The sequence below is a fragment of the Heteronotia binoei genome, chromosome 8 (assembly GCF_032191835.1).
Source record: "Heteronotia binoei isolate CCM8104 ecotype False Entrance Well chromosome 8, APGP_CSIRO_Hbin_v1, whole genome shotgun sequence".
NCBI lineage: Eukaryota > Metazoa > Chordata > Lepidosauria > Squamata > Gekkonidae > Heteronotia > Heteronotia binoei.
In genome coordinates this window covers 124,507,813-124,529,024 of record NC_083230.1, presented here as the reverse complement: position 1 = coordinate 124,529,024, position 21,212 = coordinate 124,507,813, and the positions used below count along the sequence as shown (strand labels likewise).

Below are 21,212 nucleotides of genomic sequence, written 5' to 3'. Positions count from 1 at the left end.
AAAGCCTCAGCCTCTATGGCTTGTTGTTGGCTGTCCAGAGGAACTGGTAGGGCCACTGTATGCGACAGGATGCTGGACTAGATGGACCACTGGTCTGACCCAGCAGGACTCTTCTGATGTTCTTAGGATGCTGGACTAGATGGACCACTGGTCTGACCCAGCAGGACTCTTCTGATGTTCTTAGGATGCTGGACTAGATGGGGCTCTTCTGATGCTCTGAGGATGCTGGACTACATGGACCACTGGTCTGACCCAGCAGGACTCTTCTGATGTTCTTAGGATGCTGGACTAGATGGACCATTGGTCTGACCCAGCAGGACTCTTCTGATGTTCTTAGGATGCTGGACTAGATGGGGCTCTTCTGATACTCTGAGGATGCTGGACTACATGGACCACTGGTCTGACCCAGCAGGACTCTTCTGATGTTCTTAGGATGCTGGACTAGATGGGGCTCTTCTGATGTTCTGAGAATGCTGTACATGGACCACTGGTATGGTCCAGCAGGGCTCTTCTGATGTTCTTAGGATGCTGGACTAGATGGACCACTGGTCTGACCCAGCAGGGCCCTTCTTATGTTCTTTAGGATGCTGGACTAGATGGACCACTGGTCTGATCCAGCAGGGCTCTTCTGATGTTCTGAGGATGCTGGACTAGATGGACCACCGGTCTGATCCAGCAGGGCCCTTCTTATGTTCTTTAGGATGCTGGACTAGATTGACCACAGGTCTGATCCAGCAGGGCTCTTCTTAAGTTCTTAAGATGCTGGACTAGATGGGGCTCTTCTGATGTTCTGAGGATGCAGGACTAGATGGACCACTGGTCTGATCCAGCAGTGCTCTTCTGATGTTTTTAGGATGCTGAACTCAAAGGACCACTGGTCTGATCCAGCAGGGCTCTTCTGATGTTCTTAGGATGCTGGACTAGATGGACCACCGGTCTGATCCAGCAGTGCTCTTCTGATGTTCTTCGGATGCTGAACTAGAAGGACCACCGGTCTGATCCAGCAGGGCTCTTCTGATGTTCTTAGGATGCTGGACTAGATGGACCACTGATCTGATCCAGCAGGGCTCTTCTGATGTTCTTAGGATGCTGGACTAGATGGACCACCGGTCTGATCCAGCAGGGCTCTTCTGATGTCCTTAGGGTGCTGGACTAGATGGACCACTGTTCTGATCTAGCAGAGCTCTTCTGATGTTCTTAGGATGCATGACTAGATGGACCACTAGTCTGATCCAGCATGGCTCTTTTGGTGTTCTTATGATGCTGGACTAGATGGACTAGTGGTCTGATCCAGCAGGGCTCTTCTGATGTTCTTAGGATGCTGGACTAGATAGACCACGTAGTCTGATCCAGCAGGGCTCTTCTGATGTTCTTAGGATGCTGGACTAGATGGACTGCTGGTCTGATCCAGCAGGGCTCTTCTGATGTTCTGAGGATGCTGGACTAGATGGACCACTGGTCTGATCCAGCAGGGCTCTTCTGATGTTTTTCTATTAAACTATAAGAAGTTGTCTAAAAGTTGCTAAGGAGTCCTCTCCCCGCAATGCTCACAAACTCAGAAGCCCGAGAGTTTGCCGACCCCCACCCACCCTTTGCAGACGAAGCAGCGTAGCTCTTGAACATAGCGAGACAATGGCTGGCTGACATTTGCTGGACGGGGACTTGCACGGTGGTTGTGGCTTCTTGGAGAAGATCCCTGCCTCTTAGCTGTCAACAATGCTGTGCACCCAGTATTCATCTTACGAAAAAGCCTGATCTGGAAAATACTGGAGCCTGAGCGTTTGGAACAGAAAGATATAATTCGATAGCGAGAGGACCGGGCAAAGCGAAAGGGGCTGCTGCTTTCCGTCAGAAGCCCAGGACACGAAGGCCCTGTCAATTCCTGCCGCACTCCTGGACGCTGGCCTGAGTCGTAATTATACATATTGAGCTAATCTTTATATCTCTATCGCTGACTGTTCCTTATTAACATCTCAGTAGGCTTCAATTTCAGGAGAAAGATTGAATAGCACTTGCAGGGCCCACGCAACGAGGGGAGGCCAGCCACTCGCTTTAGATCTTTGCAGACTCCGTCTTGAACTGGGGGTCTTTTGCCCATGGCCCTGGCTCCCTCCCCCCCACTCCTGCCACCTCTTTCTACCATTCCCACTTGCCTTGGGTCTCTTCGCTTTGCATTGAATAGAGAAGGTAGAGAAAGAAGTCCTTATCTCCCTTTCTCACAATGCAAGAACTTGGGAGCACTTCATGAAATTGCTGAGCAGTCGGGTTAGAACAGATAAAAGGAAGTCCTTCTTCAACCAAAGGGTGATTAGCACATGGAATTCACTGCCACAGGAGGTGGTGGCGGCTGCAAGCCTAGACAGCTTCAAGAGGGGATTGGCGAAACATCTGGAGCAGAGGACCATCAGTGGCTATTAGCCTCAAGGTATAGATGGAACTTTTGGTGCTTGGGGGGGCAAGAGTGGGAGGGCTTCTGGAGTTCTGCCCCACTGATGGACCTTCTGATGGCATCTGAATTTTGACAACTGTGTGACACAGAGTGTTGGACTGGATGGGCCACTGGCCTAACTCGACATGGCTTCTCTTATGTTCTTATGCCTGGGGCAGTGATGCTCTGTATTCTTGGTGCTTGGGGGGGGCAACAGTGGGAGGGCTTCTAGTGTCCTGGCCCCACTGATGGACCTCCTGATGGCACCTGGTGTTTTGGCCACTGTGTGACACAGAGTGTTGGACTGGATGGGCCATTTGGCCTGATCCAACATGGCTTCTGTTATGTTCTTATGGCCAGTGAAGTTTGGTTTTAATACTCCTTTGGTAGAAATCTGAATCTTGAGAGAGCAAAGTATGGAGGAGGGACTCTTTGGACACCACAGTGCAGAAGAAACAGTTGGATTTATACTCCGCTCTTCACTTAAGAGTCTCAGAGCAGCTTACAGTCTCCTTCCTTTCCTCTCCCCACAACAGACACCCTGTGAGGTAGTTGGGGCTGAGAGAACTCTGTGAGAACAGCTCTTCGGAGAACAGCTCTGAAAGAACTGTGATTGGCCCAAGGTCACCCAGCAGCTGCACGTGGAGAGGGTATCAAACCCAGTTCTTCCACCGCTCTTAAGAGTACACTGCTCTTAACCACTATACCAAACTGGACTCCTAATAATAGCTTTGGAAGCCAGTTTGTGCTGATGCTTATCTGGGAGAACAGGGTTTAATTCCTCACTCCTCCACCTGCATCTGCCAAGCGACCTTGAGTCAGCCACAGTTTTTGCTGAGCTGCTCTTCCAAGAGCAGTTCTCTGAGAGCTCTCTCAACCCCACCTACCTCACAGGGACCGATTCCCCACTAGCCTTACGCTGCTTTCCCGCTCCTCTTCTCTGCGGGGCTTCCATCGGATTTCACGCTGTCTGCCCCGGGGGCTGCGACTAGCTTCGCCTTTTTCACACGGCAAACAGAAACTGGCTTTCAGAGGATCTTGTTTCCTGCGCGAACGAGGCGGAGCGAGTTGCAACCCCAGGGCAGATAGTGTGAAATCTGACGGAAGCCCCGCCAAGGAGAGTGAGAGCGGCATAAGGCTAGTGGGGAAACAGTCATAAGAACAGAAGAGAGGCCATGTTGGATCAGGCCAATGGCACATCCAGTCCAACACTCCAGTGTCACATAAGAACATAAGAGGAGCCATGCTGGGTCAGGCCAGTGGCCCCTCCAGTCCAACACTCTGTGTCACATAAGAGAAGCCATGTTGGATCAGGCCAATGGCTCCTCCAGTCCAACACTCTGTGTCACATAAGAGAAGCCATGTTGGATCAGGCCAATGGCCCATCCAGTCCAACACTGTGTCACAGAAGAATATAAGAGAAGCCATGTTGGATCAGGCCAATGGCCCATCCAGTCCAACACTCTGTGTCACATAAGAACATAAGAGAAGCCATGTTGGATTAGGCCAGTGGCCTATCCAGTCCAACACTCTGTGTCACACAGTGGCCAAACATATATATACACACTGTGGCTAATAGCCACTGATGGACCTCTGCTCCATATTTTTATCTAATCCCCTCTTGAAGCTGGCTATGCTTGTAGCTGCCACCACCTCCTGTGGCAGTGAATTCCACATGTTAATCACCCTTTGGGTGAAGAAGTACTTCATTATCCGTTTTAACCCGACTGCTCAGCAATTTCATCGAATGCCCACGAGTTCTTGTATTGAGAAAGGGAGAAAAGTATTACTTTCTCTACTTTCTCCATCCCATGCATTATTTTGTAAACCTCTATCATGTCACCCCACAGTCGACGTTTCTCCAAGCTAAAGAGCCCCAAGCGTTTCAACCTTCCTTTCATAGGGAAAGTGTTCCAACCCTTTAATTATTCTAGTTGCCCTTTTCTGGACTTTCTCCAATGCTATAATATATTTTTGAGGTGCGGCGACCAGAACTGCACACAGTACTCCAAATGAGACCGCACCATCGATTTATACAGGGGCATTATGATACTGGCTGATTTGTTATCAATTCCTTTCCTAATAATTCCCAGCATGGCGTTGGCCTTTTTTATTGCAATCGCACACTGTCTTGACATTTTCAGTGAGCTCTCTACCACGACCCCAAGATCTCTCTCATGGTCAGTCTCTGCCAGTTCACACCCCATCAACTTGTATTTTCAGCCGGGATTCTTGGCCCCAATGTGCATTACTTTGCACTTGATCAGGGTGTTGTAGGGCAAGGAAGGAAAAGGAGATTGTAAGCCACTCTGACATTCTGTGAAGGCAGCGTATAAATCCAATTTCTCCTTCCTTCCAGCCCTCACCACACCAGGGGTCATTTAATAGAAAAAGAGGTGCTAGAGCTCATTAGCACAACTCATTTGCATCTGCCACACTCCCCCCGACATCACCAGAAAGTGGACTCAATTCTATCAGCTCAGCATCCACCTTAAAATGCTTCTTGAACTCTGTCATCAGAAAAACCTTACTCCCGTCATACTTACTTCAGTTACTTTCTCGTATGTGGCCGCAGTGGCAGGAGGAAGATTTCCACCTGCCTGCTGGATAGAGAGCCAGTTTGGTGTCGTGGTGAAGTGTGCGGACTTTTATCTGGTAGAACCGGGCTTGATTCCCCACTCCTCCACTTGCCGCTGCTGGAATGGCCTTGGGTCAGCCAGAGCTCTCTTATCTGGGAGAACCGGGTTTGATTCCCCACTCCTCCACTTGCAGCTGCTGGAATGGCCTTGGGTCAGCCAGAGCTCTCTTATCTGGGAGAACCGGGTTTGATTCCCCACTCCTCCACTTGCAGCTGCTGGAATGGCCTCGAGTCAGCCAGAGCTCTCTTATCTGGGAGAACTGGGTTGGATTCCCCACTCCTCCACTTGCAGCTGCTGGAATGGCCTTGGATCAGCTAGAGCTCTCTTATCTGGTAGAACCGGGCTTGATTCCCCACTCCTCCACTTGCCGCTGCTGGAATGGCCTTGGGTCAGCCAGAGCTCTCTTATCTGGGAGAACCGGGTTTGATTCCCCACTCCTCCACTTGCAGCTGCTGGAATGGCCTTGGGTCAGCCAGAGCTCTCTTATCTGGGAGAACCGGGTTTGATTCCCCACTCCTCCACTTGCAGCTGCTGGAATGGCCTCGAGTCAGCCAGAGCTCTCTTATCTGGGAGAACTGGGTTGGATTCCCCACTCCTCCACTTGCAGCTGCTGGAATGGCCTTGGATCAGCTAGAGCTCTCTTATCTGGGAGAACCGGGTTTGATTCCCCACTCCTCCACTTGCAGCTGCTGGAATGGCTCGGGTCAGCCAGAGCTCTCTTATCTGGGAGAACCGGGTTTGATTCCCCACTCCTCCACTTGCAGCTGCTGGAATGGCCTTGGGTCAGCCAGAGCTCTCTTATCTGGGAGAACCGGGTTTGATTCCCCACTCCTCCACTTGCAGCTGCTGGAATGGCCTCGGGTCAGCCATAGCTCTGGCAGAGGTTGTCCTTGAAAGGGCAGCTGCTGTGAAAGCCCTCTCAGCCCCACCCACCCCACAGGGTGTCTGTTGTGGGGGAAGAAGATAAAGGTGATTGTGAGCCGCTCTGAGACTCAGAGTCAGAGTGGACAGCGGGGTATAAATTGTCGTCGTCATCTCTTTTGGTTATCTCCCCATTTTTAGTGCAGAAAAGTATTAGAAAGTTTGTCAGATCTTAAGAGTTCAGCAAAATCTCCCAGTTAGGTTTAGAATCTTAGAATCATAGAGTTGAAAGGTACCTCTAGGGTCATCTAGTCCAAACCCCTGCACAATGCAGGAAACTCACAAACAACTCCCCCTAAATTCATAGGATCATTGCTTTCAGATGGCCATCTAGCCTCTGTTTAAAAACCTCCAAGAAAGGAGAGCCCATCACCTCCCAAGGAGGAAGCCTGTTCCACTGAGGAATCGCTTTGTCAGGAAGTTCTTCCTAATGTTGAGTCAGAAACTCTTCTGATTTAATTTCAGCCCATTGGTTCTGGTCCTACCTTCTGGGGCCACAGAAAACAATTCCACACCATCGTCTGTAGGACAGCCCTTCAAGTACTTGTAGATGGTGATCCTATCACCCCTCAGCCGCCTCCTCTCCAGGCTAAACATCCCCAGCTCCTTCAACCTTTCCTCATAGGACTTGGTCTCCAGACCCCTCACCATCTTTGTCGCCCTCCTCTGGACCACTGTTTGAACAATGAAGCAAGTATTTGAGGGGAGCTGGTGGTAAGAAAGAAAGAGCACAATAAAATTTAGAGGTTCTGGAGGTCCTGTGAGCTCCTGCTCAAAACGAGGCCTGTCCTAGACTTGTACCTCCTCACGCTCTCCCCCATGCATTCCGCAGGGCCTGTAAGACCGAGTTGTTCAAGCAGGCCTTCGAGGCTTGACGAAGATGGCTGCCACCGGAGATCACAAAGAACGCCGGTGTTCACGGCTTGGAATTCTAATGCCGCTATAATGTATTCAGCACTATATAATGGTTTTAATAATCTCGAATTGTAATACGTTTTTAAACTGAAAATGTAAATTATGGTTTTATATATCCCGCCCTCTCCGCTTGCGGAGAGGGCGGGATATAAATCAAATGTAATAAATAAATAAATAAATAAATAAATGCCTCCAGGAATCCCCCTACCCAGCATTGGCAACCCTACAGTCTATCCTGCTGTTTCTATCAAGGCGTCTGAGCCAAAAGGGGGAAGGGAGAAGAGAAACGGCAATAAACCCAATTCGGTGGCTGCCCAGCCGTAATCATCAAATTTGCTTTTCATCAGTAGCAATTTATGAAAACGCTCATTGCATCCGTGTTCACGGTTGACTCTGTTAGGTACGGGTTTTTTTGCAGGGGGGGCGAGGCAATAACCAAGGGGGGGGGGTGATTGGCTTGTTAGGGTCTTGGACGGCAGCATTTGCAATTTCCCATACGGCAAAACGCTTCTGGCAAACCATCAGTCGCTCTATTAGCGAGGCGGCCTTGCTCGCTCTTGGATGAACCTGAAATTGTGTTTTCGAATCGCAAAAGCCGCCCCTCGCCGTGTGGGGCCTGGGGGAGCCATTGTTCCCGTCCGCCTCTCCCTGCGAAGATTTCTAAATACAGCAGAAAACAAAGCCAATCGCTCGTAGCTGTGTCCGGTTCTGCGGAACGGAGGCGTGCCTGTCTGCAGCCAGTGGGGTTGTGGATGCCAGCCTCCAGGTGGGACCTGGGGATCCCCCAGAGTCATGGCTCATCTCCAGATTACAGAAGTCAGTTCCCCTGGGGAAAAAAAAAAGCTGCTTTGGAGGGTGGACTCTGTGGTATTGTACATAAGAACATTAGAGAAGCCATGTTGAATCAGGCCAATGGCCCATCCAGTCCAACACTCTGTGTCACATAAGAACATAAAAGAAGCCATGCTGGATCAGGCCAATGGCCCATCCAGTCCAACACTCTGTGTCATATAAGAACGTAAGAGAAGCCATGTTGGATCAGGCCAGTGGCCCATCCAGTTAATTACTCTTGTGTCACATAAGAACATAAGAGAAGCCATGTTGGCTCAGGCCAGTGGCCCATCCAGTCCAACACTCTGTGTCACAGAAGAACATAAGAGAAGCCATGTTGGGTCAGGCCAGTGGCCCATCCAGTTAATTACTCTTGTGTCACTTAAGAACATGAGAGAAGCCATGTTGGACCAGGCCAAAGGCCCATCCAGTCCAACACTCTGTGTCACTTAAGAACATGAGAGAAGCCATGATGGACCAGGCCAAAGGCCCATCCAGTCCAACACTCTGTGTCACTTAAGAACATGAGAGAAGCCATGTTGGATCAGGTCAGTGGCCCATCCAGTCCAACACTCTGTGTCACATAAGAACATAAGAGAAGCCATGCTGGATCAGGCCAATGGCCCATCCAGTCCAACACTCTGTGTCACATAAGAACATGAGAGAAGCCATGTTGGATCAAGCCAATGGCCCATCTATTCCAACACTCTGTGTCACACAGTGGCCAAAAAACCCAGGAGGTCCATCAGTGGGGCCAGGACACTAGAAGCCCTCCCAATGTGCCCCCCGAAGGACAAGAATACAGAGCATCACTGCCCCAGACACAGAGTTCCAACAATAGGCTGTGGCTAATAGCCACTGATGGATCTCTGCTCCATAGGCTTATCCAATCCCATCTTGAAGCTGTCTATGCTTGTAGCTGCTACCACCTCCTGTGGCAGTGAATTCCATTTGTTAATGACCCTCTGGGTGAAGAAATACTTCCTTTTATCAATTCTAACCCAACTGCTCAGCAATTTCATTGAATGTCCATGAATTCTGTATTGTGAGAAAGGGAGAGAAGTCCTTCTTTCTCTACCTTCTCTGTCCCATGCATAATCTTGTAAAACTCTTATCATGTCACCTCTCAGTCAACGTTTCTCCAAGCTAAAAAGCCCCAAGCGTTTTACCTCCATTGTAACTTTACTGACGTTCGGGATCCACCCCACTCCCCCAAAATCTCAAGGGGTTTCCCAATCTAGATCTGGCAACTCTACACCCTGGTGTCTGGGTGGGATGGCATGGCAATCATATTTGAGGCCCTCTGGCAACCCAAAGCTAGTCTCTCCAAAATCAGAAGACTAACTCGCCACACTGAGTAGGGTGGCTAACTTCAGGTTAGGAAACTCCCGGAGATTTTGGAGGCAAATCCCGGGGAGGGAGTTCAGCAGGGGAGGCCAAACTGTAGCTTGGGAGCCACATGTGGCTCTTTCACACATGGCTCTCAAAGCCCCTGTTGGCTGGCTTGGAGAAGGCAGTTCTCTCTTTCAATCACTTCTCCAAGCCAAGCCTGGTGGCTTGGAGAAGGCATTTAAAGTTAAAGTTGGTTTCTTTCCACCTCTCCCTCCCTCCTCCCTTCCCCATCTATATGCCTGCTTGCCTTCCTTCCTTCCTCCCTTCCTCCCTCCCTCCCTCCCTCCCTTCCTTCCTCCCTCCCTTCCTTCCTATGCCCTGTTGTTGGCCCTCCAGATGAACTGGTCGGCCACTGTGTGAGGCAGTATGCTGGACTAGGTGGACCCTCATGGGTCTGATCCAGCAGGGCTCTTTGTATGACAGCCTTGGCCTCTATGCCTTGTTGCTGGCCCTGCAGACAAACTGCTTAGCCACTGTGTGAGACAGGATGCTGGACTGGATGGACCCTCTCTGGTTTGATCCAGCAGGGCTCTTCTGATGTTCTTATGGAGGCCTCGGCCTCTCTGCCCTGTTGTTGGCCCTCCAGAGGAACTGGTTGGCCACTGTGTTAGAAAGGATGCTGGACTAGATGGACCCTCACTGGTCTGATCCAGCAGGGCTCTTCTGATGTTCTTATGGAGGCCTCGGCCTCTCTGCCCTGTTGTTGGCCCTCCAGAGGAACTGGCTGGCCACTGTGTGAGACAAGATGCTGAACCAGATGGACCTCCATTGGTCTGATCCAGCAAGGCTCTTCTGATGTTCTTATGAATATTTCAGCCTCTACGCCCTGTTTGTTTGGCTCTCCAGAGGGAGTGGCTGGCCACTGTGAGGCTGGACTGGATGGACCCTCAGTGGTCTGATCCAGCAGGGCTCTTCTGATGTTCTCATGAAGGCCTTGGCCTCTCTGCCCTGTTGTTGGTCCTCCAGAGGAACTGGCTGGCCGCTGTATGAGACAAGATGCTGGACTAGATGGACCCTCCCTGGTCTGATCCAGCAGGACTCTTCTGATGATCTTATGAAGGCCTCGGATCTGTACCCTGTTGTTGGCCCTCCAGAGGAACTGGCTGGCCACTGTGTGAGACAAGATGCTGGACTAGATGGACCTTCATTGGTCTGATCCAGCAGGGCTCTTCTGATGTTCTTATCAATATTTCAGCCTCTACGCCCTGTTTGTTTTGCTCTTCAGAGGGACTGGCTGGCCACTGTGAGGCTGGACTGGATGGACCCTCAGTGGTCTGATCCAGGAGGGCTTTTCTGATGTTCTTATGAAGACCTTGGCCTCTGTGCCCTGTTGTTGACCCTCCAGAGGACCTGGCTGGCCACTATGTGAGACAGGATACTAGACTAGATGGACCTTCACAGGTCTGATCCAGCAGGGCTCTTCTGATGTTCTTATGAAGGTCTCGGCCTCTATGCCCAGTTGTTGGCCCTCCATAGGAACTGGCTGGCCACTGTGTGAGACAAGATGCCGGACTAGATGGACTGCTGGTCTGGTTCCATAGGGGTCTTCTGATGGTTTTATATTCTTATGGTGTGGCCTGCGTTCTCTGAGAGGGAACACTCTCATTCACCGGGGAACTGAAAACCTGCCTCGCCCGCAACCTTCGCAGCAATCCCTACCCGGAAGCTGCTGAATTAGCCGAAAAGACCATCAGTGCAACCAAGCAAGCTGCAACGCAATAAGTAAGGGTTTCCAAATTATCCTTTAATTTTCCAGTTGAACCAAGAAGAAAGGAACAGAAAGCAGCTGGGAGCAAAGCAAGACAGGCACAAAATCGGAGGCGCTCGTTTCCGCTCCTTGGGTGAGAAAAGCAAAAGCATTCGGGATAATTTTACCAAATTTCTGCAGCCTGGTTAAAAACAACAACAGATCGGCTACGAAATGACAAGAATCCTCACCGCCCCTTGACAGGAGGATACAATCAGCCTGCCAAGAGGTTACAACTGCGTTGCGGTCGGTTGTAATAGCATTCGTTCGGGGCTTCTTTTTTTGTTTTGTAGCAGGAGCTCCTTTGCCTATTAGGCCACGCCCCCCTGATGCAGCCAATCCTCCAAGAGCTTACAATAGGCCCTCTACTAAGAGCCCTGTAGGCTCTTGGAGGATTGGCTGCATCAGGGGTGTGTGGCTTAATATGCAAAGGAGCTCCTGCTACCAAAAAAGCCCTTCATTCCTTCACAGCAAGGCGGGTCCTTCTCTCTTTCTTCTCCTTTCTCCCCCTCATGGCGTATTTTGCCGTGTGGAGCCAATAAAAGATGACTCAAAACGGTGGGCCAACTCCCTTCTTGCCTCTTGGGAAAAGGCAGCCCTGGAAACGTACGGCTGCATATTGTGATAAAGCAACACTCAGTAGAAAAGAACTCCCTAAGGCAGAGGGAGGAGGTTTCTCAGGCGCTCCGGTTCCTCTCGATTTCACAGCTAGAGTTGAACCCTTCACCTTTTACCCGCACTCATGGCTTTTTTTTTTTTGTAGCAGGAGCTCCTTTGCATATGAGGCCACACCCCCTAATGCCTCCAATCTTCCAAGAGCTTACAGAGCTCTTCGTACAGGGCTTACTGTAAGCTCCAGGAGGATTGGCTACCTCTGGGGGAGGGGGTGTGGCCTCATATGCAAAGGAGTTCCCGCTACAAAAAAAAAGCCCTGACCGCGTTAGAGATTCCGCTGGACGGATTGAGTGACAGATCTTTTCCCGTCTCTGTCTTTCACCCAGCTAAGAAACCCCTTGAGAACAGAGGTGGGCAAATCTTTCAGCTTGAAGGCCGTACCTGACTGCTTCTAGGAGCTCCACCTCGGATGCTGACTCTTCCCGTTTCCAGCACCAACGTCCAACCCGGAGCTGCAAAAGCGGGCAGAGGCCCAAAATGTGGCCCACACGCCTGCCCTCCGCCGGTCTGGAGCCGTTTGTTGGGAACACTGACACGCTAGTGGTTGTTCCCCCCCCAAAAAATGACCTTAAGCAGCTTGAAAACTGGAAGAGAAACTCCTGCCGGCTGGAGACAGCTCCTTGGGTGACCCACCTCTCTTTCAGAAGCAGGAGTGGGATTCTAGCAGGGGCTCCTTTGCATATTAGGCCACACCCCTGATGTAGCCAATCTTCCAAGAGCTTACAAAAAAAAGAGAGCCTTGTAAGCTCTCGGAGGATTGGCTACATCAGGGGTGCGTGGCCTAATATGCAAAGGAGCTGCTGCTAGAATCCCACTCCTGCCTTTGCATATTAGGCCACACCTCCCTGATATAGCCAATCCCCTTAGATCTTACAGTAGGCCCTGTACTAAGAGCCCTGTAAGCTCTCGGAGGATTGGCTACATCAGGGGTGCGTGGCCTGATATGCAAAGGAGCTGCTGCTAGAATCCCAGCCCTGCTTACTGGGGAGCTACATGAGGCCCTTCTGAGCACTGTTCCCCAATGTGGCATGTGACCCGCGGGCAAGGGTATTACACAGTTAGGCTTGTGACTGGCGGGTGCTTCCCACCTTGAAGCAGCCATTGCCAGGGGAACAGGAGCTGTAGGCCTCTTTGAGGGGCAGGCCTCATGCCAGTGTGGCTGTTTTGGTTGATGGAGATTGTGGACGTGGCTTTCCGCGAGCCGGAGGAGGAGTTCCGCTGCCCTAGAGCCAGGGGTGGGATTCTAGCAGGAGCTCCTTTGCACATTAGGCCACACCCCCCCTGATGTAGCCAACCCCCCCCAAGAGCTTACAAAAAAGAGCCTTGAAAGCTCTTGGAGGATTGGCTACATCGGAGGGGGGTGTGTGGCCTAACATGCAAAGGAGCTCCAGCTAGCATTCCATCCCCGTTCAGAAGCAACGAACGACGAACTCGCATCTACCCCTTGCCAGTTTCTTGCACATACAACTTCCCCTTGGTGACAAAGATGGATTCTACCCTGATGCCCCAAAGCGTCTCCGCAACCCAGCCCCTCAGCAAACAATAAAAAAAGGAACTTTCCCCGAAAAGCGTCGATGACCCAAATGTCACCCTCCGGACGTCCCTCCCCCTATCGCTATCGGTGCAGAACCGCCGCCCGTAATGTGTAACGTGACTCTTATTGGCTGTCATCGAGCACGAGACCGCCCCGTTAGCGTGGAAGAAGCGGCCGCGTTTTGCCCCCCCCCCCGAAAGGGGCCGCGACGGCCCGCATCACACGGTGGTGATCTTCTTGTCCTTGGTGGCCTGCTTGATGGCCGCCTGCTCGCAGATGATCTCCTTCAGACGCTGCAGCCGCATGTTCTGGGTCGTCTGGTCTCCCACCCCCGTCTGGCTGCGGTGCAGCAAGCTCAGGGCGTAGATGTACTCCAGCTCGGTGTACTTCACCCCTTGATCCACCACCAGGTTCAGAAGCTCATCCACCGTGTTGTACAGCATCTCGTAGTATTGCCTGAGGAAAAGAAAGAAGAAGACGACGACATTGGATTTATATCCCGCCCTCCGCTCAAGAGTCTCAGAGCGGCTCACAATCTCCTTTCCCTTCCTCCCCCGCAACAGACCCCCTGTGAGGTAGATGAAGATATTGGATTTATATCCCGCCCTCCACTCCAAAGAGTCTCAGAGCGGCTCACAATCTCCTTTCCCTTCCTCCCCCACAACAGACACCCTGTGAGGTAGATGAAGATATTGGATTTATATCCCGCCCTCCACTCTGAAGAGTCTCAGAGCGGCTCACAATCTCCTTTACCTTCCTCCCCCACAACAGACACCCTGAGAGGTAGATGAAGATATTGGATTTATATCCCACCCACCACTCCAAAGAGTCTCAGAGCAGCTCACAATCTCCTTTCCCTTCCTCCCCCACAACAGACACCCTGAGAGGTAGATGAAGATATTGGATTTATATCCCACCCACCACTCCAAAGAGTCTCAGAGCAGCTCACAATCTCCTTTCCCTTCCTCCCCCACAACAGACACCCTGAGAGGTAGATGAAGATATTGGATTTATATCCCACCCTCCACTCCAAAGAGTCTCAGAGCAGCTCACAATCTCCTTTACCTCCCCCCCCCCCACAACAGACACCCTGAGAGGTAGATGAAGATATTGGATTTATATCCCGCCCACCACTCCAAAGAGTCTCAGAGCAGCTCACAATCTCTTTACCTCCCCCCCCCCCCCACAACAGACACCCTGAGAGGTAGATGAAGATATTGGATTTATATCCCACCCACCACTCCAAAGAGTCTCAGAGCAGCTCACAATCTCCTTTACCTCCCCCCCCCCACAACAGACACCCTGAGAGGTAGATGAAGATATTGGATTTATATCCCGCCCACCACTCCAAAGAGTCTCAGAGCAGCTCACAATCTCCTTTACCTCCCCCCCCCCACAACAGACACCCTGAGAGGTAGATGAAGATATTGGATTTATATCCCACCCTCCACTCCAAAGAGTCTCAGAGCAGCTCACAATCTCCTTTACCTCCCCCCCCCCCCCACAACAGACACCCTGAGAGGTAGATGAAGATATTGGATTTATATCCCGCCCACCACTCCAAAGAGTCTCAAAGCGGCTCACAATCTCCTTTACCTCCCCCCCCCACAACAGACACCCTGAGAGGTAGATATTGGATTTATATCCAATTTTTAAGGATTTAAGGAATAGTAGCATAGTGTATATCGATGTGAGTTTTATGTATTTTTAGGTTTTTATGTATTTTATTGTATAATTTTAATCGTATTTAAATCGACCTCTGTTAGCTTTTATTGTTGTAAGCCGCCCTGAGCCCACCTCGGTGGGGTAGGGCGGGATATAAATCGAATAAAGTAAAGTAAAGTAAAGTTATATCCCGCCCTCCACTCCAAAGAGTCTCAGAGCGGCTCACAATCTCCTTTATCTCCCTCCCCAATAACAGACACCTTGTGAGGTGGGTGGGGCTGAGAAGACTCTCACAGCAGCTGCCCTTTCAAGGAGAACCTCTGCCAGAGCTATGGCTGACCCAAGGCCATGCCAGCAGATGCAAGTGGACGAGTGGGGAATCAAACCTGGTTCTCCCAGATAAGAGTCCACACACTTAACCACTACACCAAACTGGCTCTCAGGAGAATGTCTCCAGCAGCTGCAAGTGGAGGAGTGGGGGAATCAAACCCGATTCTCCCGGATAAGAGAGCTCTGGCTGACCCAAGGCCATTCTAGCAGCTGCAAGTGGAGGAGTAGGGAATCAAGAGTCCACACACTTAACCACTACACCAAACTGGCTCTCAGAAGAAAGGAGAATGTCCGTCTTCACTCATGGTGACTGCAGCATTATGCACGGGGTTGCCAATCCCCAGGTGGGGGCTGGGGATCCCCTGGTTTGGAGGCCCTTCCCCCTGCTTCAGGGTCATCAGATAGCGGGGGAGTGGGGAGGAGGAAATGTCTGCTGGGCACTCCATTATTCCCTATAGAGACCGATTCCCATAAGGTATAATGAATTGATCCACAAGTATCTGTGGCTCTGGGGGGGGGGGGCAGATTTTTGAAGAGGAGGCACCAAATTTCTCGCATAGCATCCAGTGTCACTCCTCAAAATGCCTTCCAAGTTTCAAAATGATTGGACCGGGGGTCCAGTTTTATGAGCCCCCAAAAGAAGGTGCCCCCAGTCCTTCATTATTTCCAATGGGGGGAAGGTACTTAAAAGATGCGCAGTCCCTTTAAATGTGATGGCCAGAACTCCCTTGGAGTTCAATGATGCTTGTCACACCCTTGCTCCTGGCTCCACCCCCAAAGTCTCCTGGCTCCACCCCCAATGTCTCCTGGCTCCACCCCAAAGTCTCCTGGTTCCACCCCTGAAGTCCCTAGATATTTCTTGAATTGGACTGGGCAATCCTATTTATACATTAGGTGGAGCCAGTTTGACGTCGTGGTTAAATGCGTGGACTCTTATCTGGAAGAACCAGGTTTGATTCCCCACTCCTCCACTTGCAGCTGCTGGAATGGCCTTGGGTCAGCCAGAGCTCTCTTATCTGGGAGAACCGGGTTTGATTCCCTACTCCTCCACTTGCACCTGCTGGAATGGCCTTGGGTCAGCCAGAGCTCTCTTATCTGGGAGAACTGGGTTTGATTCCCCCCTCCTCCACTTGCACCTGCTGGAATGGCTGGAATGGCCTTGTGTCAGCCATAGCTCTCTTATCTGGGAGAACTGGGTTTGATTCCCCCCTCCTCCACTTGCACCTGCTGGAATGGCAGCAATTAGCATTGGAGAAACTTCAGAAAAGGGCAACTAAAATGATTAAAGGGCTGGAACACCTTCCCTATGAAGAAAGGTTGAAACGCTTAGGGCTCTTTAGCTTGGAGAAACGTCGACTGAGGGGTGACATGATAGAAGTTTACAAGATAATGCATGGGATGGAGAAAGTAGAGAAAGAAGTACTTTTCTCCCTTTCTCACAATACAAGAACTCGTGGGCATTCAATGAAATTGCTGAGCAGACAGGTTAAAACGGATAAAAGGAAGTACTTCTTCACCCAAAGGGTGATTAACATGTGGAATTCACTGCCACAGGAGGTGGTGGCGTCCACAAGCATAGCCACCTTCAAGAAGGGGTTAGATAAAAATATGGAGCAGAGGTCCATCAGTGGCTATTAGCCACAGTGTGTGTGTGTGTGTGTATATATATATATATATATATATATATATATATATATATATATATATATATATATATATATATATATATATATATATATATATATATATATATATATATATATATATATATATATATATATATATATATATATATATATATATATGGCCTTGGGTCAGCCAGAGCTCTCTTATCCAGGAGAACCGGGTTTGATTCTCCACCCCTCCACTTGTACTTGCTGGAATGGCCTTGGGTCAGCCAGAGCTCTCTTATCTGGAAGAACCGGGTTTGATTCCCCCCTCCTCCACTTGCACCTGCTGGAATGGCCTTGGGTCAGCCAGAGCTCTCTTATCTGGGAGAACTGGGTTTGATTCCCCCCTCCTCCACTTGCAGCTGCTGGAATGGCCTTGGGTCAGCCAGAGCTCTCTTATCTGGGAGAACTGGGTTTTATTCCCCCCCCCCCCCCACTTGTACCTGCTGAATGGCCTTGGGTCAGCCAGAGCTCTCTTATCTGGGAGAACCGGGTTTGATTCCCCACCCCTCCACTTGTACCTGCTGGAATGACCTTGGGTCAGCCAGAGCTCTCTTATCTGGGAGAACCGGGTTTGATTCCCCCCTCCTCCACTTGCAGCTGCTGGAATGGCCTTGGGTCAGCCAGAGCTCTCTTATCCGGGAGAACCGGGTTTGATTCCCTCCTCCTCCACTTGCACCTGCAGGAATGGCCTTGGGTCAGCCAGAGCTCTGTTATCTGGGAGAACTGGGTTTTATTCCCCCCTCCTCCACCTGCACCTGCTGGAATGGCCTTGGGTCAGCCATAGCTCTCTCCTTGAAAGGGCAGCTGCTGTGAGAACTCTCTCAGCCCCTCCCACCGCACAGGGTGTCTGTTGTGGGGGAGAAGATGAAGGAGATTGTGAGCCGCTCTGAGCCTCTGATTCAGAGAGAAGGGCAGAGTATAAATCCACAGCCGTCTTTTTTTCTCCCCATTTCTTTTCCCTTTTCCCAACTCCAAGGCTGATTGCTTTCACCTGCCACTCGTTTGGGTGATCAGATTATTTTTAAAATTAAAATAAACAATTATTTAAAAAGGGGAGAGAAAGAGAGAGCGAGAGAGAGGAGAATGCATTTATAATTGGCTGCAATTAAACCCCCGGCCTGCTTTGGCCGAGTCTCCCCCGTCGGCCCGCCGGGCTCAGCATGCGGAATTATCCTCTCCATTAGCCGCGCGGCCCGGCGTATGCCTCCCTCCCCTTTGGAGAAGCGTTAATAAATATTGATCAGACGGGCTTCCTGTTTGCCTTTGCCAAAGCAATTTCAATCGGCCCGTCTTCCTGATGTTATCAAATAATGAAATATGAAAGAGAGAACTGGAATTAGCCTCTCGGTCTGCCTCCGTTCTGCTTTCATCCGCTCCCCTCTCCTCTCCAGCCATTAAAAGCTTGTTTTGTTTGCAGCTCAGGACAGACCTTCTGTAGGGTAATGGAAACCCGATTAACTTACCGGGAGGGTCATCATTCCTAGAAACGTCCCCCCCCTCCCACAGCCATCTTGCAGCGGTGTCAAACATGCAGTTTGGGGGCCAAATCAGGTCCCAAGAGGGCTCCTATCAGGCCCTCAAGCAATTCACTGTCATCTGCTTCCTTCATCCTCTCTCTTGCTTCCTTCTGCGTAACAGCTTGTTTTGCAAGGCTTGCTCAACTGCTCAGGAGCTACAGAGCAAAACCTCTATTTTCTCCATTGGCTGAGACTCCTCCCTTGGGGAGGAAAGGGGGGAGGGAGGAACAGTTTGCTTTGCCAGGCTCTCTCAATCGCACAGCAGAGCTACCGAGCCAAATCTCTCTTCCTTCTATTGACTGAGGCTCCCCACCCCCAGTCCCCTGGGGAAGGAAGAAAATAGCCAGAGCTTCCTTTGCCCAGTTCCCTGGATCCCATGGGAGAAATACAAAGAAAGCACCTTTAAGACCAATGAGTGCTAATGTTTTTAAGTTTTTAAAAATATATATTTGTGTTTGTCTGTGTCCTTTATAAAGTTTATATCTCTGCTACCTAATCTTAAATAGGTACACACATGGCCCGGCCCAACAAGGTCTCATTTCTGTCAGATCCGGTCCTCATAACAAATGAGTTTGACACCCCTGATCTACGGCTTTCCGCCTCTCTCTCTGCCGCTACTCTGTTCTGGAACGGAACCCCCCAAGGAAACTTTACAGTTGGTTCTTTGGGATGGGTTTCTTGCATTGCTTCGGACCCCGCTGCTGCTTCAGTTGATCCCATAATGTCCACCTGCATTTTTGTACCTTCAGTTTTTGCTTCTTTTGTCCCCTATCCCCATTTTTCCCTGGTTCTTCTGAGACCGTTTTGAACCCAATCCTTTTCTGGAAGCCAATGCCGAGTCCTCTATTCCCTCGAGTGCAATGTTTCAGTTGCTTTTCTTGGTCTTCTCCACACCCACCCACCTCCAGCCCACTTTTCAAAAACTGGACTATTGTCATCATCAAACCACTTCCTCCCCTCCCCTCAAAAGAACATCAGAAGAGCCCTGCTGGATCAGACCAGTGAGGCTCCATCTAGTCCAGCCTCCTGTTTCACACAGTGGCCAACCAGTTCCTCTGGAAGGCCAACAACAGGGCAGAGAGGACAAGGCCTTGCCTTCATAAGAACATCAGAAGAACCCTGCTGGATCAGACTAGTGAGGGTCCATCTAGTCCAGCATCCTGTCTCACACAGTGACCAAACAGTTCCTCTGGAGGGCCAGCAAGAGGGTAGAGAGGCTGAGGCCTTCATAAAAACATTATAAGAGCCTTCCTGGATCAGACCAGTGATGGTCCATCTAGTACAGCCTCCTGTCTCACACAGTGGCCAAACAGTTCCTCTGGAGGGCCAACAACAGGGCAGGGAGGCCAAGGCCTTCATAAGAACATCAGAAGAGCCCTGCTGGATCAGAGCAGTGAGGGTCCATCTAGTCCACCATCCTGTCTCACACAGTGGCCGGCCAGTTCCTCTGGAGGGCCAACAACAAGGCAGAGAGGCTGAGGCCTTCATAAGAACATCAGAAGAGCCCTGCTGGATCAGACCAGTGAGGGTCCATCTAGTCCACCATCCTGTCTCACACAGTGGCCAGCCAGTTCCTCTGGAGGGCCAACAACAAGGCAGAGAGGGCGAGGCCTTCATAAGAACATCAGAAGAGCCCTGCTGGATCAGACCAGTGAGGGTCCATCTAGTCCAGCCTCCTGTCTCACACAGTAACCAACCAGTTCCTCTGGAGGTCCAGCAACAGGGCAGAGAGACCGAGGTCTTCATTAGAACATCAGAAGAGCCCTGCTGGATCAGACCAGAGAGGGTCCATTTAGTCCCGCCTCCAGTCTGACACAGTAACCAACCAGTTCCTCTGGAGGTCCAGCAACAGGGCAGAGAGACCGAGGCCTTCATTAGAACATCAGAAGAGCCCTGCTGGATCAGACCAGAGAGGGTCCATCTAGTCCAGCCTCCTGTCTCACACAGTGGTCAACCAGCTCCTCTGGAAGGCCAACAACAGGACATAGAAGGCCATCACGCGGTTGTGATCCCAGGCTCGGCATCTCTGCAACACCACAGAATGGCAAAGAGGCCTCCTTGCTCCCTACGTGTGTTGGGGGCCTTCGAGGAACCCCCAAGTACAGAAACATGAGCGGCACAGCACCGAGTTCGCCATGCGTCGAGGAGACTAAAATGCCATTCCAAAGCACAAAGGCATTAAATGCACCGCTCTCTCCGCCCTCCCCGAAGAAGAAATCAAAGTCTAGCCCGAGGAGGATTCAATCAGGAATTCCCTCTGACCACCTTTCGAAACGTTTCTCGTTTTTGTTTATGCAGTGTCATCCCGGGCTAGAGGTTAAAATTAGCATTTAAATAGATAGGGGTATTGACGGCTCTCAAGGGAGACTGTTTCATCAGAGTTGCTTTTGCGCTAAGATGATTTAAAAAAAAAAATCTTGAAACCGAGGTAGGGAGTTCAGCATAGGATCGCTCCTCTCTGTTGAGCTTTCGCTTCGGATTCCAGCTTCCCCCCCAAAAAACTGCGCCAGATTTTTAAAAAGGCACGGGTCCGGTTTCAGCGGCAATATTCGTGCTTTTCCGCAGACAGGGTCTTGGGTTTGACGTTGCCAGTTTAAAAAATCCAGCGAAGTTGTACATGGACACCAACCGATTTGTCCCACGTCCTACTTGGCCACCACGAGTAGGGAGATGCTTGTTTGATGCGCTGTTTGGATGTCTTCCAATGAATGTAGGTGTGTGTGGTTGCATCGTTAAGACTCTTTTCTTCCACAGAATCTTTTACTGCTGTTTCCTGCCTCACCAGACACATGAATGCTGCCGCGTCTGTATTTTCTAATGGCACAAAGAACGAAGGGGGGGGGGACCGAGGTTGAGATTTTTTTTTTTTTTAGTTGAGACTTATTACTTATAAGTCTTTGTGGCTCTTTGGTGTCTGCCCACAAACCTTCATCTTGTGACGAGTT

The 21,212-nt window shown here is 50.6% G+C and overlaps 1 protein-coding gene across 1 annotated transcript in view; it reads right to left on the bottom strand.

The window, feature by feature from the left end:
• Positions 1–13,265: 13,265 nt before the first annotated feature.
• EXOC4 (exocyst complex component 4) overlaps positions 13,266–21,212 on the bottom strand; it is a 794,454-nt gene continuing 786,507 nt past the window's right edge. The window contains exon 18 of the mRNA XM_060246011.1: positions 13,266–13,538. Within this exon, the coding sequence (XP_060101994.1) occupies positions 13,301–13,538 (238 nt within the window). The 3' untranslated portion in view covers positions 13,266–13,300. The remainder of the gene's footprint in view (positions 13,539–21,212) is intronic.